This window comes from Corvus moneduloides, chromosome 2, assembly GCF_009650955.1.
Source record: "Corvus moneduloides isolate bCorMon1 chromosome 2, bCorMon1.pri, whole genome shotgun sequence".
In the NCBI taxonomy this organism is placed as follows: Eukaryota; Metazoa; Chordata; class Aves; order Passeriformes; family Corvidae; genus Corvus; species Corvus moneduloides.
Window position 1 is genome coordinate 104,826,301 of NC_045477.1, and position 23,174 is coordinate 104,849,474.

General features: G+C 39.4%; 1 protein-coding gene across 5 annotated transcripts in view; it reads left to right on the forward strand.

Annotated features, from left to right (window-relative positions):
* Positions 1-23,174, forward strand: part of FRMPD4 (FERM and PDZ domain containing 4) — a 342,726-nt gene that overhangs the window by 220,982 nt on the left and 98,570 nt on the right. For 4 of the 5 annotated variants that reach the window (XM_032100645.1, XM_032100641.1, XM_032100643.1 and 1 more), the window contains exons 2-3: positions 5,921-6,037; positions 13,979-14,062. In XM_032100645.1, the coding sequence (XP_031956536.1) occupies positions 5,921-6,037; positions 13,979-14,062 (201 nt within the window). The remainder of the gene's footprint in view (positions 1-5,920; positions 6,038-13,978; positions 14,063-23,174) is intronic. The other variant, XM_032100644.1, reaches the window with a different exon arrangement.

Sequence of the window (23,174 nt, forward strand, 5' to 3'; positions counted from 1 at the left end):
TATATTTAGGAAAGTCATAGGGCTCCATATGGTTCCACACACAGAGATTTTACACAATTATGAAGATTTTTGTCAGAAACTCTGTGGATAATTTCAGTTTTTGATAGCCTGTGAGCTAACAGATATTCATTAACTAAAAGCAACACTGGAAGAAAATAAAGTATAGAAAAACAAAGCTAAGGTGTTTTTTTTTGGTTTTGTAGTTGTGTTGAGGGGGAGTTTTCAAGGGGAGCTGCTTTGATGGGAACATTTTGGAAGACATGCCCCAACTAGAAAAGTTTTCAAGTAATCTTAGACATCAGATCACAAAAGCAAATGATAACAAGTTGATAGATGGTATCTAGCCCAAAATTCTAAAGATTTTATAGTAAGTGAGTTCATTTGATAAATGTAGTGTAAAATTTCTCACTTTAACGGTGCTGGGAGCTTGGAAAGTGTTTGTGCTTGTTTTGGTGATTCTAGGTGTTTTGGAAGGGGCTACAGAATAGGGAATAAATAATACGATTATAAAAATTGTTTTATTACATTACGCAGCAGTTTAAAAATAAGGGCTACTATTTGTTGTAAGAGGTTGTTCTGAGAGTGATAAAGAATTCATCTCCAGATTTGTATGCTTGAAATTCAAATTTTTCATGTATATACAGGGTGCAGTGCTAAAGCTCCAAATTATACCTAGTGGAGAGCTCGTCAATAGCTGTAGAAATCTGGCTGATTCAGAGGTCATTCTTTAGCATAAAGGTGAACCTCTATCCCTTCACTAAGACCCCTGACCCAGAGATGGTGTTCAACTCCATCTCGAGGTACCTTCTGTATTTCTGCCAAAGAGGCAGAACCCATCACTGTAAGTTGTAACCTGAGTGGTTGCTCAAACTCCTGTCTCAACAAAGGCATAGAACTGGAGGGATTTTGGAGAAAGAAAGACAACAAGAATGATCAAGCCTGTGAAAACCTTTTATGTTAAATAGCTGTATAGGTCAGGACTCCTTAGCCTGCTGTGGAGATTGTTGGAGATGATGGTGGAATATGTTAGAGATCTACTGAATTACAAGTGGCATGGTGAGGGTGGAAAGGGAGACATTGTTCACCACTACAAGTGTGAGAGGGCAGCAAACAGAAAGTGGCAGGCAGCTATGAGAATACAGATAGATACCTTTTTTATACCAGTGCCAGTCAAGGAAAGTGATAATCATGAAATGAGACCTACTAAAAAACAAACCCATAAATAAATTCTTCCCTTCCCACCCAGGAGAGGAATGCAAGTAGGAATGAAGGTGACTATGGCCAAGACTAACCAGGTTTCTGTCTTCTTCAAATTATAGGGTAAAAAAAAAAAAAAAAAAAAAGAGACCTGGATATTTTCAGAGTTGCTACTAGTTTTTATTACTGTTTTAAATCTGCCAGCAGAGTGCAAGCTGGGATTCCTGGGCAAGGCATTAAAGGCTACCCTAGAGATAGGACAGACTCCCAACTCCGTGTGCAATATTCCTAAGGAATAGTGTTATTTGTTCCTGGAGGCTGAACATAAACTTGGTCTCCATCTTTGGGGAAGGTAGGAACACTAATCCTGTGTACTGAGTGTTGTGCCCCATTAGGCATTAAATATGCTAAATACAATTGGGACATTCTGTTTAATTGAGTACTTTCTGTTTTGTCTTTGCCTGTGAGCTATCTGAAGAATGCAGTTTTTGTTCTACCATTCTTTTTTGCTTCCTTGCGGCCATATGTGAGGCCATGGAGTAAACAGAGATGAATCTGAATGGAAAAAAAAATAGCTTCTAATTTTAAGATGAACCTTAAGTTTACTTTCATTGACACAGAAGCAACTGTGATGTGAAGCAGAAGATGCTGGGAGAATGGGAATACTGCTTTTGTGTCATTTTATGCTGTTTTAAAATTATAGCCTGAGAGTTTAATTTCTATTGGTTCAGGGAAGCACTGCATTTATAACAAAATTTACAGGCTTGGGCTATAGAGGTGGCACAGTTAAAAAGTCTGTCAAGATTTCTGTAGCAATGACCTATTGACAGGAATCTCCAATTGCTGGTTAAAAAAATAAGTTTTGGGCAATATTATATGCTTATTGGTTGACTCTGTAGATGCTTTTTTTTTTTTTTTTTAATTGAATTTTTCAACCTATTTAAACATTTTTTTCCACCTTTGAAAGAAGAAATGGTGTTGCTCTCTGCTTTCATCATTAACACTATCTGAACTGCTCTGGACATTAGGCTTTAATAGTATGCTTTAAAAATTCAAACTATTCTAGTTTTGCTCTTTAATAAAGAAGGGGATAATACTGCAAATTTGCACTTCTTGTTAATGCATGCTTTATGCTGAGTATGCTCTGCATATCACATGAAGAGCATACCACTGGTACAGTGTGGGAGGCTTTACATACGATCTCATGTTTCAGGTCATTCCTCAAGCCCAGGACAGAAAAAAGGCTGACCTGAAGGTGTTTGCTGTGGCAGAGCTATTGCCTTATCCATCAGAATGTCACTTCATAGGGCACATTGATTCCTTAAACACCACTTCAGTAATCACCACGTCGGTGATTCAGTGAACTGATTGTTCAATGTGAAGCAATTCGGAGAGATAAGGTTTTATACTTCTGCAACAAGAATGTCAAAAGCAGGTTGAGGGGATATTTTAGCTAATCTGCCTTGTTTTCAGACCTCTGCTGGCATGATGCTGGCCTAGCTTTCACAGCGAAATTTGGCACTAAGAGCTGTGCTCCAAAAGGCTCTCCAACAGCCAGTCCCGTTGCTGTGAGCAAGCAGCGAAGGTGATGGACAGCATGCAGTGAGTAACAGCAGTGCCAGTGCTGCCTCTGCAGGCAGGCTTGCTGAAGTAGAAGGTGCATTTTATTTTTGGTCTTTGTATGTGTGCAAGTCTTCCATGAATCTAGGCAGTCTTAGTGTGCCCCTCCTTTGCCTGTGCAGGAAGGAGCTGGCAAATGGTGATCAATGATCTGAGGGATTTATCTGAAATCACCCAGATGGCGGCAGGATTTGGACAGGGATCTCCAAGGGCCTGATGATCTTCCTCACCACTAAGGCATCCTCTTGACTTAAAGACAACCAAGATGGCATTGTTCTTCCCCCAAGTGAAATGCCTGACTTGCTTATCATTTCCTCCAGAGCCTTTTATGATCTTTCTGGCGCTTATCTCCTCTTTGCCATCTTTTGCCTTTCGTAGTGTGCCATTGAACAGAATCCTTGCAGACAAGCCAAATGATATTCAACAAGTGAAGGAAGGTGTAGAAAAATGCAGTTCACTTGGTCCTTTTTTCAGACTGTACAGGCAGCTGGGAATCCTAGTCACCTGAGTATAAAGACCTTGCTTTATTGTTACGATGTGTTTATTATTGAATTACCCAATAGCTATAGGAAAAATTACGTATTTCTTTTTCCCTGTGAAGTCACTGTGAATTTGCACACATGTAATGTAGGTGCATACAGTGTCTCAAGTGCTAATTTGTATCCCACTAATTATAAGAAAGTCTGGAGGAGTAGATCAGATGTAGACATAGTTAACTAGGACAGTTATTGCCCATCATGTGTTATATGGTTCTGACACCATTAATGTTTTAAGGGCTCAAAGAAAACTTTCAAGGGAATTGGATTTACCTTAAAATCCAATAATGCTGTAATCCATACAAAGATGAGCCCTTAATTTGAATGCAGAGAGTTAGAATATTGATCATCACTGTCCTATGCTCCTACAAATTATCTGATAGTTTGATATGCTTTACTTGGGAATTTAAATGTCACTGTATCAATTTAACAGATGGTGAAACTATAGCACAGGGTTTGTGAAACACGTCTAATTAAATTCAAAAGTGTTAAATGGATGGGTATCCATTTATATCGTCTTGATAAAAAAGGTTATGTTCTAGGTGTATTTAGTTAACTGCAGTGGTTAAGATTCCAAATACTCTGAAGTGTAATTTGAAGTCTGTAGATGTAGTTAAGCTGACATTCTCACATTGTGAAATGGCTCCTGTCTAAAAGAAGGGACCCTTTCTTTGTCTTTCAAGCATATGGAGAAAAAAGAATGTTTATGCGCAGCTTAGCAAGAAACTGCATGAGAGAGTGTTGAAAGTATTTTGGATTTATTCCTTGAATTACTGTTTTTTAATCAATTCATTGGATCAGAAATGGGCTAGTTACATTTATCTGGGGTAGCATATCTGAAATTTATGTGTTTGATTAGCCTTGAAGAACTCTAATTTTTTAAGAGTTCTAGCATTTTCAATATCAGACTTAAGCTGTGCCTTATGGCAAATACCAGTGTTTGAATATGCTAACAGAAATGTTTTTCTACTCCTTGAAGATAGAGTACTTAATGTAATTGGTAAACCAAATGATACCTAGCACTCTGTTGTAATGCTCTACTTCACATGTAAATTATATTTTCAAGCACCAAATTTTTTCTCAGTTGTGATTAATCCTTGAAATAAAGGGGGAGGGCAAAGCAGCTAGTTTGTTTTTAATGATACATTCCTCCTTTGGGAAAGATGAACTATGCATAACTTTGTTGAATTTAGCAATTTACAATGAATTGTTGAGTTGTCTGTGGAGACCAATTCTGTTCCTTCAGGAGAGTTTGTCAGGTTACATTGTGCTCTGTTTCTCTAAAGGAAAGAAGCTCTTACGTGTCTATCTGTGGCAAGAGGTAGTAAGTTCCTTGCTACAATTTGAACTTAAATAAATCTAGCAAATAGAACTAAGCTGTAATCTATTTGATGGGTGAAGAAAAGACAGAGGCAGAGAAGACAACTAATTCAAAACATGCTCTTATTTTGTGTGGATTTGGTTTGCATGTCAAAATTTCAGATTGTATTCAGTGTTGGGTCTCATTCCTATTTGCCTGTCACATGCTCTTAGCTGGTCTTTAGCTTTGTTGGTTGCCTTGCCTCCTCTTCCTGCTCTTTCCCATTTTCAGATTGTACATAGATATTAGTGGCTGATTAATTCTGCTAAAAGACCTGTTTGCTGTCTTCTGAACCTCTTAAGTCCCACGGGAGAAAGTGGGAATGTGCAGTAACATCTAGCTTAATCCCTTCAGGTGAGGGGGAAAGCATCTGTGCAAATGTTGGGGATTCCTGTGGGAAACTATGGTGGATTCTTGCTGGCTGAATCTTTTTTTGTGTGGAGTCAGTAGAAAACACCTCACAAAATATTTCAGATTAGTGGAAAAACACTGTCACTTGGGAGTGCTGCTGGGCCCTTTTTTGGGAGAGGGAATACTAGCAGAGAGTGCTGGAGCAGTGGGATGTAACAGTGTGTGGGCTCAGAGATGCTGCAGGCTTTTAAAGGTTATTTAGTGGAAGAGCTTAATGGATAATGATCAAGTGCAACAAGATTTACATATTCAATTTAGTGTGTTATGCAGCAGTGTCATGGCCTTCCTTCATTCCAGCACAAGAAACAAAACATGGTTTCCTAGCAGTGAGAATGTTGATGCCCCTCCTGGTGCCAGGTGTTGCACTGTGTGTGTGATCTGCCGTGATGGAGTGGGTGGTTTGGTTTGATGGATACTTTTTTTTTTGCTAAAACTGTACTGAGAGCTGGCATTTGAACAAGGAATGGTGATGAATGAAAATGCTCCCCATCCCTTTTATTAAAAACTACTGAAAATTAGTATTGTGTATGTGGGACTGATGGGGAATGACAAATTCACCAACCAAAGGTTTGAATTCAGACTGTTAGAAATGACAGTGTATGTATCTCTCTACTGATTGAAAGAATACTATAAATGTAAATAGATCTGCCGACCTGTGTTCCCCTGCCTGCGTTTTGACTCTGTATTTCACAACTGTGAAAGTATTTGGATGTCAAGTGAATCATGTGAAGTACGAAAGAGAAATAACTTTTTTTTTTTTTCTGTCTCTTCCTCTCCACATTTCCCAAAACTGCAGCCACAAGAGTAAGTCTTCAGGCTGGCCTCACCCTTCAGGGACCTGGAGCTTGAACCAGGGGACACCTTATGGATGGGAGATGACGGCAAACAGAGATGGAAGAGACTACTTCATCAGGTAAGTGGGCAGAGTGAGCTGTGCAGTGTGTGGCACAGTGCTGCAGCCCTTCTCTCAACTCTATTACCTTAGAATCCTAACTCTTGCTTCAGCCCTACACAATTAATGTTCACCGGTTTGGTTTATGGCACAGGAATAGCTCAGACTGTGCTTTACTGCACTTGGCTTTGGTACTTGGTTACTTCATTTGCTCAAGAGAATGCTGATAATATAAGGACCTGTAATTCTTTGAAGAATTACAAGTAAGGTCATTAACAAAAGATAAGTAAAAAATAAAGATGCCATGTTTAAAGAACGAGGCAGGAGGTCAGTTCTGACTGAGACTTCCAACGCTCCTCCATCTCTGCCATGTGAGGTCTTTTGGTTTGTCTAATAATTATACTGGTAATGAGAAAGTGTATGTTTTGATCCTGTATAGTTAATATACTAATTCTTAGCTTTTCCACATTTTTTTTAGCTCTGGGTTGAAAATAAATGTCAATGTGTATGCTAAATCATAAACATAATTGGCTTTTCCCATTGGAAACTGTGCATAATTATTCTTTAAAATCACTGAGATGGCTTGGATAAAATACATTTTGCCATTCTAGCAAATGTACTCTTAGACAGCTTTGGAACTTCTTCACTAAAAAGGAGTGATGGTAGTGAGTTAGCAGAACCATTGGCTGCTTGGCATTCATTGCTTTAGCTTACATTTCATTTTTAAGGTTAGCATTTTGATTCTGTTCTTGTGAAGTTTTTTTTAAAATTATTATTTCATTTTTGTCTCTATCAACCTATTTAGAAACTTGGAGGTACTTGAAAAAGTCATGGATGAGAATTAGAATTCTTTTAACACAGAGTAGAAGGATCAAGCTTATTTTTAATTGACTGTTAAAAGTCCTTAATTTTCTCAAGATCCTTCAACTGCAAAAAAAAAAAATGTAAAGCATAAGAGTGAAGATCCCTGTTACTGTGCTTTGCTTTCCTAGCCCTTTTGTCCAGGGGGTGTGCCTTGGCTTCCTAGGAGTCATTTGCTTTTGGAGCCAAAGCAAGATTTGTAGCAGCCTGGTGACCTGAAGGCTTTCAAGATTTAGAGCAATTTCAGACCTGTCCAAATTGGAACAAATTTTCTGGGTTAATGAGGGCTCAGAAGCTGACTTTGAAATGTCCGTTTCTTCCTTCAACAAGTATTTGTCATGCTTTGGATGTCTGAAAGATGGACAATGTGAAGCTGAATGCCAGGCACAATATAACTGTATTAGCATAGGTTTTCTGCCTGAGTTAATTAGGCTTGTGAAGAAGTATAGGTGAGCCTCCAAAGTACTGTGCAGATCTGAGACTGTTGTTTCTGTTACTCAGGTTAGTGAAGAGACCTGCACATCTCATTCCTATTTTCTGTAGACTGTTGGTATGTTCTTCTCTGTGTGTATGAGATTCATTTGAAGGATTAATATCCTGATTCTGAGGACAGGCACTACATTTGATATCTCTTTTCTCACTGGTCACATAATGGGATGCTGCACTTGTGTACCTGTCAACAGTTGTAACTTACAAAATGCAGTGCCTTAGTACTCACTAATTTTGCAGTTTGGGAATGTTTACTAACCCTCTGTAGCTAATGATTATTTTGTTTATTTTTTGGAATGGCTTTTAGTACCTTAAAGTGCCACATCCCTCTCTTAAATTGAGAAAACTGCATCTAGGAAAAAAAATCGATAATGGAGTGCCAAATTATGCCTTAAGTAATATTAGGCCTGTAGTTGTCTTGTTGTTGGAGTGGTTGTTTTGGGTTTGTTTTCTCATGCTCTTACAAGGTACTTGTTTTTATTCTCTTTTGGGCTCTGGTCTTCTGTCCGTTTTTCCCTGCATGTGGATAGCAGACTACTTGGGAAAAAATAGTCTGCTCTGAGGGGTAATGAGCATGAGGCCTCTGAAGAAGCTGACGTGTAGAAGCCTTTGATGTTTTGTGCCAGGCTTTCCAACCCATGTGAATCTCTGAGCAGTTTCAAGTGCAAGTTGAACACTGATACATACCTACACATTGCATGGTTTACAGTACCTATTCCTGTATCAAATGTTTTGCAGCAACAGCATTGGCTGTAGCATGTGCACAGATGTGCTTCCAGACTAGTAATGCGTCTTACGTGAAATGACACTCCCCAGGAATGCATTAAAAGCCAGTACTTTTGGAAACAGAATAAAGCCAGGGAACCATTTGGAACCACATGGTGCTGCACCGGGTCACCAGCCACCCACCATTACCAGGGAACATCAGCCCAGATGGCTGCTACGATGTGACTGGGTAGTTCTGTGACATATATCTTGGTCTTAGAAGAATGACCAAAGACTAGATAGAACCAGTGACTTGCCAGTGATTCCTCTGTGGAGCTGTATATAGTATCTGTCCTTACAGTGACTGTTATTTGGCAGAGAAGCTCTCTCTGGCTTTCAAAACAACTGCTTTTGCAAATAATGAGACTACATAAATAAAAACAGAATTTAATTTTCCTTCCTTCATTTTTCACACCTAGATTTTAGGAACGATATAGTGAGATGATTTTTGACAGTTATGCCAATAAAGACAGGAGAGAGATCAGCGAGATAGCATTTCTTATTGTCTCTAAGGCCTTTTATAGCCATGCAGATTAACAAATTGCATCACACTGAAGGAGAAAAAGCAATTCAAATACTTTGCTTGGTTTTGATTAAAGATGTATAAACCAGGTATTATCACAATGAAATGAATGCATGAGTTCTGTATGAGGAAGTAACATAATTCACAGCGACATTAACTGCTTTTTAGTTAAATAATTTACTTTGTGCCATATGTACATATCCATTCAACTGCAAGCAGACTTATTGTAATTTTGAAATTGTGGGAGGAATAGAGAATCCAGGAGAATCTTCTGGTGAAATGAAATGTAATTATATAGTGTTGGTGCAAATGCTTTAAGGCATGAATGGGAAGAGATGTTTATTCTTTCTGCTGAAGCAAATTTGATTTCTTTCAAATCTCTGAAAGCCCTTATGACATGAGCTAATCAGGGGCAGCTTCCATTGCCAGGCAGTGCCTTTGTAAAAGTGTGAGAAGAATCTCTTATCAAAATATTTTCAGATGTTGCTATCAATTCATTATCTCTTCTGTACAGATGGCACAACCAGGGTCATTTTGCAAACCTCTAAAAGATATTTTTTAAGTTTAGGCTATGGTAAATTAAAGTTTTAGAACGTCACCCATTCCCTTTTAACTTGCCCCTTTTACTTGAAATAGCATTATGAGATAAGTAATACATTTCAGTATGGGAGGATGGCAATCATCTAGCATTCTTCCAGCATGTTTCTCTACTCCACAAGCTGTATTAAGCTGGAATTTCAATATGAAATAATTTGAATACAGTATATGTAGCCACTTTAAAGTCCTACATGTTTAATTTGCATTTATTATATAAATAATAAATGCTGTGTAGTATATGATTATGAGAAATTCTGTAACGTTAATTTAAATAAAAGCATGACACAATAAAAATGGTTTTGGTGTGAATATAGCATTTCAGGGAGATAGTATGTGGAGCAGAAGCTTTTGGCTGATTTTATGTACAAAAGGTTTAGCCTCATGGCAATTTCAGCTCCTTATTTTTGCCACTGCTGTGATCTTACTGATTTTTGGACCTCTACATTTTTGTCCTTTCCCTTGTGGAAATCTTGTTTCTTGTCAGATCTGGAGGGAAGTTGATAGAAGGAAATAAACTGGCAAAAGCTAGTAAAAAGTCAATCCTATGGAGAAAGCAATAAATTTTATGTCAGTTTTGCTCTGAGCCAATCCCTTGCATGGTCTGATGAAGTTGCAGAATAGTTTAGTATGGAAGAATCCTCTGAAGGTCAGGCTGTCCAGCCTCCTGCTCAGATCACAGCTAATACCAGGTGACGAGCAGCGTTGCTGCCACACTGAAATATCTGACTGATTTGAGAATAGGGTTGCAACAGAGTTGTCTTGTCTTAAGCTGCCCTGCAACTGCACTTGAAGGTGCAAGTTGAAGTAACATTTGCTGCCTTCAAAAGTCATACTTTTTTGATTCCTATTGGTGTTTAATTCCAAAGGAATGAGGTACTTCGGTTATTTCATGGATCTGGTTTCTGTCATTCAAATAAAGACCAGAGAATGCCAAATAAAATTAGCTGAAAGGAAGTGTAGCCCTTCTCATGTGGACTTAAAGCAACACTGGTTCCACTAAAGTGTAGTTAGTTAGTAGACTCTTGAAGATAGAGGGGTCTGTTAGGTCAGCTGATTGCCGTACCCTTGTTTGCAAGAGGTGCTATTGGTTGTGTTTATTTTGCTTTATTATTTTTATTGGTTGTGCTTACTTGCTATTGCTATTGCCTGGGAGAGGATGATGGGGTCTGCCTGTGTTTCCACTTTGGTTTTCTCTCTGTTTGACTCCATGGACCCTGACCATCTGTACTTGTGCATATTAGCTTGCTTCTGTACTCCAGTCTGGAACAAACTGAGCAAACAGTTGGGATCCAGGCAAGAAATTAAAGGAAGCACACCCAGATATCAAAGCCTGCAGCATTATTACTGCTTGGCTTGAAACCACAGGTCAGTCTCCAGAGTGCACAGCAGAGCTGGGAGAGAACTACTAGTCAGAAGTCTTTCTAAATCTTGTTTATGTTAATATGACGAGGTTGCTAGAGCAGTTGAAATTACCAGGTGACCCATCTAGTGGATGAGGGAAACTCTGATGATGTAGGCTACTTGGACTTCAGCAAAGTCTTTGATATTGTCTGCTGTGAGATTCTCATGGAAAAGCTGGCAGCCCACATCTTGGACAGGTGCACTCTTGACTGGATTAAAAACTGGTTGGATGGCTGAGCCCAGAGAGTAGTAGTGAATGGTATCACATCCAGTTGGAGGCCAGTCACTAGTGAGGTTCCTCAGAGCTCAGTACTGGAGCCAGTCCTGTTTAATATCTTTATTGATGTTCAGGATGAGGGGATCAGTAAGTTCACAGATGACACTAAGTGGGCTGGGAGTGTTGATCTGCTGGAGGGTTGGAAGACTCTGCAGAGGAATCTGGACAGGCTGGATCAATGGGCTGAGGCCAACGACGTGAGGTTCTGTAGAGGAATAGACTCAGTGCAGGTAGCTCGGTGTGCAGCTGCAGTGTGAGCTGCAGGTTGAGCTCTGTGGGGTGGGAGCTGGCGCTACAGGCAGGAGGCCATGCACTGCTTACTCTTTGCATAACAAAGGGCACAGGGACCTGTGGCCCAGCCAGGTGACTGGACACTCAGAGACACAGCAGGAGCTGAAGATCCCAGACTCCCTGTGCTTAGACTGTAAGTGTATAAAAGGTTTCTTTTTTTCTGAGTCCATCCTTGGAGGCGTCCAGCTTGAGCTGTTATTTTGTTATTGCACCATGATTAAATTATTCTAAGCACAGAGACCTATGACACTCTGCTATGGGAAACTAGGGGCTGAGCTGGTAAGAAGACCTGGTCTGACTGTGAGTGTGGGGTGTGTAGCTGTGAAGGGGCCTCGGTCCTGGTTTAGGTGGTGTGAATGTGACAGTGACTCCTGGATGGTCAGACAGGGACAGTTGAACAAGTCTAAGTTGCTGGCTCCTGCACTTCAGTCATAACACCCCCTGTAGTGCTACAGGCATAGGGAGAGTGGTTGGAAAGCAGGCCAGTGGAAAAGGACCTGAGGGTGTTGGTTGACAGTAGGTTGAACGTGAGCCAGTGTATGCCCAGGTGGCCAAGAAGGCCAACAGCATTCTGGCTTGGATCAGAAATAGTGTGACCAACAGGACCAGGGAAGTGATTGTCCCGCTGTATTCAGCACTGGTGAGGGCACACCTCTCAGGGTTCAGTTCTGGGCTCCTCACTTCAAGAAAGACACTGAAGTGCTGGAGCGTGTCCAGAGAAGGGCAACAGATCTGGTGAAGGGTCTAGAGAGCTGAATCATATGAGGAGCTGCTGAGGGAGCCTGGAGAAAAGGAGTCTGGGGAGACATTACTGCTCTTCTTAACTACCTGAAAGAAAGTTATAGCACAAAGAGGGTCGGCCCCTTCTCCCAAGCAACTAGTGACAGAACGAGAGGACACAGCCTCAAGCTGCACTAGGGGACATTCAGGCTGGTCATCAGGAAGAATTTCTCTGTGGATAGGGTTGTTAAACATTGGAATAGACTGCCCAGGTGGAGTCACCATCCCTGGAGGTGTTCAAGAAATGACTCTATGTGGCACTTAGTGCTATGGTCTAGTTGACAAAGGTGGTAATTGGTCAAATGTTGGACTTGGAGGTCTTTTCCAACCTAAATGATTCTAGATCACATCATATTTGGATATCTTGGACACCTTATTTTTTAGTAGTGCTTTTGTATTTAGTAAAAAAAATTATTCTAGACTTCTTCCAGGTGCATCTGGCAAGCTTAATTCTTTTCTCTAAGGTATGTTATCCTGCATATAATACCAGCTCCATGATTTTTGGCTTGTGAAATCATTATTTTTAGGTTGTCCTTGTTTGGCTTAGTAGCTATGCTATTCCTGAAACATGAAATTCTTAAATATCAGCTTTTGCCCTGTACAGAAAATAGAGGTAACATGTTTCTGTCCTTTGATAACTAGTGTAGCTCACAGCTTCTCGAAGCATACATGGTACAGTATTTCTTTGCAATAAAATGTGTTATGATATTCTTCAATACTCAAATACTTACCTACATTTTCTTTAGTAGTCTTCATCTTATTTTTTCAGGGCCTGCTGTGCTTAGAAGAGGGAACTCAGTTGTGTTTTCTGAAAGTTCACCTCTGTGCCTGTTGCATGCCTCCTGTCTGGCCTGTGTGCTCCTCCTTGTACACCCGGTTTTCATAGCTGGCCAGCAATGTGGAATGGCACAACACAATCATTGATGATATTAATAGCATATCAATCAAGCATCCTGCTTATTAAGGACCACTAATTTATACCAGATGCAAAACTGAGGCTCACAGCCTGCTAATCAGTTTACTTCAAAATAAATAAGCACAGAAGATGATCAGACCATTCAGCATTTTTAAAAATTATTCTTTTCTTTTGTTATGTTTAGCCTACCCCAACCTTCTTGTACATGTGTTCCATAAGTGTTTGCTCTGTTGGAAGGTTCTGAAAACCATCAACGGATATAAGTAATTCTAATGAAAGCCATGATTGTTGTTATGGTGTTGTTCATCTTTCCGGGTTTTGAAAAGGCTGCTGTTATTTTACCTTAAAGCTACCATAGTACATCAGGCCATAATGAAAGTTTGAAGTCAAAGGAGCCACCTTCTGCCCTGTAGCTATGATGTTATATAGCACTTTATTGAGCACATTGCATTCTTTCATCTCTAAGTACAGAAACAATGTTGACTGTATTCACAGGGGATTTATGTGGTACTCACAAAAATATGAGCAGCCCAGCTGCTGCTGCTTCATTCATGAGGGCACTTGCCACTTGTGCAAGGTGCCTTTACTTGGGGTGAGGGCTGTGAGCGGAGGCAGCCCGTGCGCCGGTTTAGTGCCTGCAGCCAAAGGCTGACTGCCGCGCGCATCCTCGGGCATCTCTGCTCCCAGGTGAGATGCCAAGGGGAAAAGAGGCAGAGGAATCACACTCTCTGGCCCACTTATTCCTGAGTCCCTAAAAGGGACATCCAATGAGATTGAATGGCAGGCAGTTTAACAGTGATAAAAATAGTACAACCTATATAATTAGCAAATAGAACTCTCAGCTACAGGTTACAGTAAAGCCTAAAATGCTTCATAGGATTCAAATGTACATTTGAAAAGTACATTTGTAATAAGACTTTCACTATTAAATTACATAGGATTAAAAAAAAATTAGAGCAGATATAAAATCTTATGTTTCAGACAAGCGGGTGAGTCAGCTGCTGACTGCCTAGGGCTAGGACGAAACTTCCTGTATTAATCAGGTTATTCTATAATTACAAGGTTTCTTGCACCTTCCTCTGAAGCGGGTGTACTGAGTGCTGTCAGAGAAAGAATACTGGACCAGGAGGACAACAGGTCTGATTGGTATGGCGATTCTTGATTTTTTTCTATCTCTTTTATGTTGTTTTTTTTTTTTAATTCCCTTGTCACTAATACAGACAGTTGATATGAATAGTGTGCTGTTAGAGAAAGAGAGCTACTCTGCTTCTTTCTGCATACAAATTTGCTTTCTGTTGCTAAGGGTTTGACCTACTCAAGGACAGGTTCATATGGTGGAAGGGGGAGTGGGTCTAGAAGAGATGAGCAGCAGCAGGGATACACAAATGCAAGTGACTGTTTAAAGCAAACCTGAATAATTAGAAATGAGAAGAAGGAAAATTATATAGCAACCTGTTTATGTCAGTGGTTTGCCTAGAGACTACTTGGGTATGGTGAAAAAGAAAGTATTGCTAAATCAGCTCAAGCTCCTGAAAAGAGAGGATGATTTAAAAATGGTCCTTCCTCCACAAAGAGATGTTGCTCTATCCATAAATATCGCAGTCATAAATATGACAGACAAAGTGATGTTAATACTGGCTGGGATAAATAGTTTTTATAATGGAGGGAATGATAGCAAGGAGATGACGGTTTGTGGGGTTGTTTTATTTTAACTAGAGCATGGAAAAATGGAGAGTTCACTGCATTGTAAGGCAGCTGTACCTAACCTGGTAAGTGTGCTGTAACTCAGGAGCTAGTCACAGCAGCATGGCTCTGTCCCTCTCTTCTGGCTTGCAGTTCTTGAGTCCTCTCGGCACACACACAGAACCCTCAATGGCTGAACCAAGACTATTTCTCACACTGGAAAGGTGAGGGGGTTATACAAGAGAGTGTGAATGTGGGTGAGATTCCCCAGAAGAGAAGAAGGTTTTGCTCAGTCATTTGCCTTGGGTTGCCTGGTGATTACACCTAAGTGGAGTACAGAGAATCACACTGTGGGCCTCTGCTACAGCAAATTCGATGTTTCCAAGCTAGTCCTCTGTGTTTTCTCCAAACACAAACTGGATGGGGACACCATGAAATTCAAAGAAGTATTGCATCCTAAACACTGTTACTCTTGTATGTTTGAAGGTGGATTAGGAAGGAATGAAACTTCTGGAGCAGAACCTGTTTAGGGAAAACAAATCAAGGTACCCTAACCCAGGATCACAGTGTACATTAACACAGAGAGGTGCAAAGATTAAATCCTCACTATTTTTAGAGTTCACAGTGTTCTAGGTAGGTGTTTCATTTGGAATAACAGCATCTCATCCATTAATTGCAGCATGTAAATGCTTTTGTAGAAGCATTGCTTTGGTACACCAAGATACCCTTCCTGGGAGTGTAAAACAAATTAATTCTTGTAAACAGTTTGTGCAAGACTGATAGTCCCAGATGGAGTCTGCTTTTTCAAGCATCTCTCTCGTAAAACAGTGTGGTCCCTACAGAACTGAGATTAAAAGTGTCAAGTTCTGGTTCTGAAAAGCCATGCAAGTGGTTGGAAGAGTGGTAGTGGTTTGTAAGAAGCTAAGTCTTATCTTGGGTCACATGCTGGAATCCCAAATGATGCAAACTCAGAGACTCTGCATATGAAGTTAAACCAGGCTACGTAAAAATAAAGAGGGGAATACAGCCCTAGAAACACCTAAAAGGTGTTTTCTGCAGCCTGTGCACTGGGGCCTTAGTGGCCATGAGCTTGAAAAATTAAAAAAGGCAAAGCTGTCTGATACTTGGTGATGGAACTGAGACCTTTCACAGCAAAGTCTAGGTGAAAACTTCCCCCAGAATTTCAGTTACAACATGAAGAAAAAAATGTGCAGGAGCTGGGTTATAGAGCTGAAAAAAAAAAAAAAAAAAAAAAGAGTTAGCACAGTATATTGCTGCTGTTTAAACTGCATAGGTGAAGTTCACCAGTTCATCATGGTGTATGTACAGAATTTAAAACGAGTTATTTAATGTGGTATGCCATGCCAGGAAATACCATATTGATGATACCTTTCCAGCAGACATTCATATACTAAAGAACTGCATGCTGAGGTATATGGAAGCCAGCACTTAAGAAGCCTAATTTATCCTGTTGGATTAATTTCTCTCATATTAATATATTTACAGTATTCTGTAAAGAAAATCGAGTATAAGCCTCCTGTGGAAAGTTCTTGTCTGTATTTATATTGTAGAACAGGAAGATAATTTGTTTTAGAAAGACAAGATGATACTGCCAAAAGCTTACTGAATTTTAATTCTCGTTTAGTTTTTAATTGCCCTTCTTGCAACAAAATACTGCCTAATTATACTCAAAATTCTTGGCTCCCAAATCTAATTCTAAGAATCCTCATATTTGTATGTTGTCACATACATATAAGATTCAGGTAAAGAAATAGTTCAACTGAAATTAATCTAGTCACTGACAACATTATGACTCACTGCAATATTTTGAAAGCCATTTATCTGAAGTTTGCTGAATCCTGGACCGTTCCACAGAATAACTTCAATTTAAAATAAACCAATCAAACTGTGTCGCTGCGCAATTAAATATCTCCATGGTAACAGGGATTAAGCTCATAAAGTAAAGACCTGCTGACAGTGCAGAGATTATTTCAAATTTCTGGCTCTTCCAGCAGTAGACAAATGAATTTACATTTTCTGTAGTGAACACTGGGAGACATAAAATGAAGGCGATTGAGCTACTTCTGTGGCATCTTGGAACTTCAGACAGTATTCTCCTGACAGGGGAAGTAATTAGCTGGAATTACAAGTAGCAACTTAGCAGACAGATACAAATAAGCATTTGCTCATGGGATTTATTTAGCATTTCATAATTAAAACCTGGAGAGGCATATTATTTAGGATACAAATAGCATAGAAAAATCTTGCCATAGTTTAAAAAATTTAACAGCATAATAACACCATTTTTCTTTTAATTTTTAAGTGATCTTAGGTTCACTTAGGAGAGAAAGTTATTTGCAGCTCTGCTATCAAGTAATACTTTTAATATGAAACATATTCTTAAGTTGTAGTGCAGATAGACACACTGATATTCAGCGAAGACACAGGATGATGTTTTAGTCAATCCTGACATATTTTTGATTCTCTCTGACTCTATTCCTAGCTTTTTCATGTGTATTTATGAAAAGAACTGGAAATGCGTATCTGCTGGCATGTATAGTTTTCAGCTTTCAGTGATGTTGCTTAGGGTTGGTTTGTTTTTCTTTTCTCACATTGGCTTTTGGTTTGGCTCCTAGGGAAATAGAATGGTTTGGAAGGGACCTTAAAGATCGCTCAGTTCCAAGCCACCTGCCACGCACAGGGACACCTTTCACTAGACCATGTTGCTCAACACCGGATCTAGCCTGGCCTTGAAAACTTTCAGCAATGGGGCATCCACAACTTCTTTGGGCAACCTGTGCCTTCCAGTGCCTCACCACCCTCAGAGTAAAGAATTTCTTCATAATAGCTAATTTAAATCTAGCCTCTTTCAGATGGAAACCACTGCTCCTTGTCCTGTCATTGAATGCCCTTGTAAAATGTCTTTCTCCAGCTCTCCTGTAGGGCCCCTTTAGGTACTGGAAGGCTGCTCTAAGGTCTCCCTAGAGCCTTCTCTTCTCCAGACTGGACAATCCCATGTCTCCCAGCCTGTCTAGATAGGAGATTTGCTTTTCTGTCAAGCTGTGGGAAGTGGAAGTGAGCTGCCCCCAATATGCAAATGATTAATCCTGTAGCTCTTCATTCAGTATTAGGAAGATGTAAACTCTGCAATGCTTCTGCATTCAGAATATTCTTTTACTATTTTAAGCTCACAGTATCTTGAGATGAAAGGTGTATGCTTCCCACCACTAGTGCTTGCTAGTTTGAGGTTGGTCTTGGAATCATGCTGTTCTCATTCTTTGTGGTAGGATGGACTTCCCACCCTTGCGCATCAGATAAGACACTTGGAAAACATTTTATGAGACCAGGTTGTAGACAGACACACAACTGCACCTCTTCAGTCAGAGTTAGGATTTACCTAGCCTGTCAAGCAACATTTTGTTGTCTGCTTTTGATTATGGGAGTCCATACAGTCTTTGATGTCTTTGGTTCCCTGTTCATTTCAAGCGTAAGCTTAGGTCTCTGTGTGTAAAGAGACAGGTTTTTTAGCTGTGTTTCTATGAAGAGACATTGCTTCAATTGTCCTAGTTGTCTGACGCTCAGTTTTGTCAGCTTTATGTTAGAATGTCTTTCCTTGCATGTTGAAGTGCATTTTTTTTCTTTGCATCTTGGGATGAAAAACATTTGTTAAAAATTCATAATAAATACAGCAGATACATCTAAAAGTCATCATAACTAGCAGGTTCCTAAAGGAAGAGATGAATACTGAGCACATTTTGTAGGAATGAGTGTAGAGTGTCTGTTTATGGTGGCACTCTTTAGCCATTCAAAAAAGCAGAAGCCCATGTTAAAGTTAGCTCCTGGCATAAACATCCAGCAACTGTAGAAGGAAGAAGTACTGAAACATTGATGAAACTTAAGGTAAAACCAGAAAGTCAGGGGTATATGGAGGAGGTATCTTAAGAAACAACTTCAAAGATAAAAGAGATGGTTTCTGAGGAGTGCTCTATTAGATAATGCAGTTCCTGGGCTTGATCAGGTGGGAATAACAGTTTTACCTGCAGTCTAAGGAGGTACTTCATTTTTCTGTTCCTTCTTATAATCCCTTTTGTGCAGTGTTTTCTTCTTGGTGCTGTGTTTATTGGTTTTATTTAATCCAGTGTGTGCGTTGAGCTGGACAGAAGAGACTTGGCAAAAAGCCATAGTGATAAAAACCATTTTGGGTTGGACCATGAGGGGCTGATTCTGGAAGCTCATAGTAATGACATTTAGGGGTTTTGTTGCATGATTCCTGTTGCCAACACCCAATGAAGATGCAGTTCCACCATTTTAACCGTGTCCTATGGAAGTATGAGCTGATGATCTATCTCTGAGAAGGAAACCATAAGAGCATAGCGCTGGTGTTGCACACTGACAAGTTGCAACTTTCCAATCAGGAATCTTTTTAATTAAAATATACATATAAAAAATAGGGGCTTCAATGCCTTCAAATGGGCCAAAATTTTGGCTAGCTCCTGAAAAAGATTTAGTTCCCCAGATTGTCACACTGTGACTAGCCAGAAGTTTCTAAAAGGCTTTGAACAGTGCCTGGTCAGAGGAATCCCAACATCAGTATCTTCAAGCTCCATTTGAGACAGTCCTGTTAGTTTCCCTGACTAGAATTAATTAATGCAAGTGCAAGCTAATGGGCAGATCATAGAAACAGCTGCTTTCATGGCATGAGCCTTCAGGAACACTGTTCCTGAAGGAGGAACCCTATCACCTGAACATAATGTGTAATAGCTGCAGAGCTGGTTTCTGAGCCCTGCCTCTGTGACTTGCATAGGCAATTGAGCGCTGGGCCTAAAGCCTGGGCACCATTAGGGAGAGTGACAGGACAGGGCTTTGTGTAGAGCTGCTTGGAGGGGGAAGTTTGGTTGGATGGCTTGATTTTTTTTCCATAAGCTGCTTTTCCAGCTAGCTGTACGCAGAGTGAGCTGGCATATCCAGGACAGACTTAGAAAGAAAGGATGTCATGACTGCCCATGCTCAAGATTCAGCAGTCTAAAACAGCCAGGCAGCAGTTAGCTTAATGGTGCTGTTATTTGACTTTGAGCTCAAATTTAAAGAATTGATCAGCTAAACCTCCAGGGAAATTTGCTCAAAAAATGTTGGGTTTTGGTCACTGGAGTTTTTTGTTATTGTTCTGTTCGGGTTTGGAGTGGGTTTTTTTTTTGTTTTTTGTTTGTTTTTGTTTTGGGGTTTTTTATTTGGCTGGTTTGGTTTGGTTTGTTTTTTTTTTTATACTACAGGAGCACAGGAAGTCTACCACATAAAATTGGGTTCCTCATTTACTAGGTGGTTAGATTTTAATTAGCAGATGCTAGAAAGACACTGATTTTATTCTCATTATGCATTGCAAAGCTAAAGCATGAAAGATTAAGTGAATCTTCTAAGGAGGGATTTACTGTCACCCTCTCCTCCCCAAATCTCTGTCAAAGCTTGAGAACTGAATGTGAACTTCTTCATAACCACCATTCAGTGACAAATTAAAAAGCTAAGTGTTCCACAGGTTGCCAGACTAGAATATTGTGCCATGTTTGAAAGCCATAATGATATTTTAATGTAAATATGAATGATAGGAAAGTGATTTTCTGTCAAGCGTTTGGCTAGATTTTCATAGAATACAGCACAAATGCTGAATGCTTCTGCTACATGGAAGAATAAAACTTACATGTTTGCACTGACCAATCAGTGTCTTATTCCCTAATGAGCTTTTAAGTTCCTTGGATTGTCCGACATTCTTAGCTATCATAAAGGCTAGCATGGACCATCTGAAAATTTATTTGGCTTCTCCAGCAGGTTTAAAACTCAGACTGATCTTTCTGCTGCAACAGCTAAGCTGCTACTGGCACCTGACTTTGCTACTTTAAAATTATTTTGGGATAGATTTGCAAGACAGCACTTGCAAGTGGTCTATTGGTGGCATTATAGAAAGGCTACTGCTTTCAATAAATCTGAAAAGCATTATTTTTACTGGAGAGCTAAATGTGAATATATTTGAGACTAAGGGGGATTCTCAGGAAAAAAAAAAAAAACACCTTGTAGGGAGAGGAGAGAAAGGCAGCAGAAGCCAGGAGTGGTTTATTCCAGTACCAGTTTCAAGATTCAGCATGATGGTATAGAGAAGTGTGTGAGTATGAGAGACATGTATGTGTGTATATACACACATACATACATCTCCTGCACTTGTACAGGGATTATTGAAGATGCTAAGAATTGTAAAAATGTGTTACATATTTAAAGAAGACATTTTAAATCATCTGAATTTATAGTCTAGTTTATAAAGTCTCAAATCTTTCAGTGATATGCATGCACCTGAAAACTGATACAAGAGAGGAATAATTAGCTGAATAACCACATCCATAAATACATTACCAAAAAAGCCACAAATGTGTAAGGAAAAGTTAAAAGGACTGACCAACATTGAGAACTTCTTGAAAAGCAGAAACTAGAGGGCTGTAGTGAGGTTTGTGGATGTGTAGCACGAGTTAGTTCTTACAGTGGCTCTTTTTCCATATAAAAGAGAAATGGGGGACCTCTGTGTAAAGAACACAGGCAAACACAGTAAAATTCAAAGATGTGATTAAGGATTAATAACAAAATCTTCCCAATGATCTAAAAGTAAGTGTTCAAATGACTGAGGAGAGGAATCTCGATTTATTAGCTGATTTTCTGGGAGACATCAAAGTTTCTTCATTTGGGTATGTCACTGGAAAATGCTGTTGTAGAGATAGGGAAGTATTATTTATTGCAGCTAGACATGTTTGAGAGGGGGGATTCAAACTGTAACAAATGCAGAAACTACTGTTAGGATGGTTTTGGTGAGGGAAAAAATGAGAGGAGACAAGAATGTCACTGTTGTCCCCAGGGATGGCGATAATCATGACACAAATTCAGGTCCAGGATGAACGTAATTATTTAATTAATTATCACCTCGTTTATATACCTTGGTTCGCAATAGAGAAATGACATTATTGGGTGCTTGACCATACACCTCCCAGAGTGATTGGCTGAATGCTACAACGCCTATTTCAAAATATTTCCTTCAGTGAACCAAAACAAGACCGTGCAGGTGCAAGATAGAGAGTTATTTACAGAACAGTCTTTCTCTGTTTCTCAACTAAAGCATGAGAAAAGAAAACTTCACAAAATGCTTCAGCAGCTGGAAAATTCCTCTGCTCCTGCTCTTTAGCATCTACACAAGAACACATAGATTTGTCTAATACAGCAAAAGTTAGATCAAGAGGGAATAAACACCAGGAAGAAACAAGAAATGTTTGAAACAAAAAGTAATTTGTGGCAAAAAACCTAAAGGCACTATATATTCAAATTGCGAGAGGGAAGACCCTTAAAGATTAGAGCAATGGAGTTCATTTCCAAGTTTGCCGTCAGAGCACTGGATTGAGTAATCCAAAATGTATTTACACTGATTATTGGTAAATATTTGAAGGAGGATATAGGACACAGTTTATATGATAGATTGTAAAACAGCAAGCAATTGGAGATGGTGGCAAACCAGATCATTCCCATTCCTGTTTTCCTGTGAGTCAAGTGACACTTTACTTCTTCTTTCTGTAGAATATGAAATCTAAGCAACACATTTGCAAAACAGACTTAATCTGCTGTACGCCCCTAGAACCTTTTGCAAGTATTAATAAAACATATTTAATTATCTCTGTTAGACAGATTACTCAAGGCAATTTAGATTGCCATATAAAAAGTGGAATAAAGATCAGTGGTTTTAGTTACCATATGGGTAATAAAAATACTTGAATGGGATGATATTCAGGGAGATGATATCATTTGACCAGGCTTTTGGATAACTGGATAAATGCTCTTTTCTAAATGTTGTCTCAGAATGATGAATAAGTCTATTTTAAAAAATGCTTTCGTTGAAAGATAGGAGAGGAAATATTTTTTCCTGAAGTGTTTATACGTAGTATCAGCAAAATGTTTTTCTTTTTCTGGAAAACGGGCATTATCATCAATCTTATTAAAGTATAAAAAAATGGAAGTAGTCTGCAAATATAAGGACAAGTTAAAGGACTATTTCTTACTGGAAGTTTTGAGTTTTGTACTGTTTTCCGATAACAACAGGGATCAGTTATTAATTTCATCAGGATATGCTGGTTGTCCTCTTCTGCCCACCTATCTAAAAAAGCAATTGCTGGTATCTGATATAATTTTTTTGAAACAACATTTAGGGAATCCTCTTGCTCGTGTGAAATTCTGCATAACTTTGGTAAATATGTGTGGTATTCTTGAGTGAGCAGACTTGTGTTGCCAATAATATAAATGGTAGTGCTTTAGAAGTGTGATAGTTAGACAGCTCTTCAGAGAAACAAAACCCAAGAGTTGGAATTTGTTTGGCACGCATATGGCACTAGTTGCCAAAGCCTCCATAGTTCAGGCAACGTGTGTAATAATCAGCTTCCTTAGTCTAATGCTACAAGTTACCGTCACACAGGTTAGTTTGGGGGTTTGGTGGTTTTATTGGTTTGTTTTAAAGACTGGCTTTTATTTTCAGTGTTCAGTATCAATAGCACACTTTTCC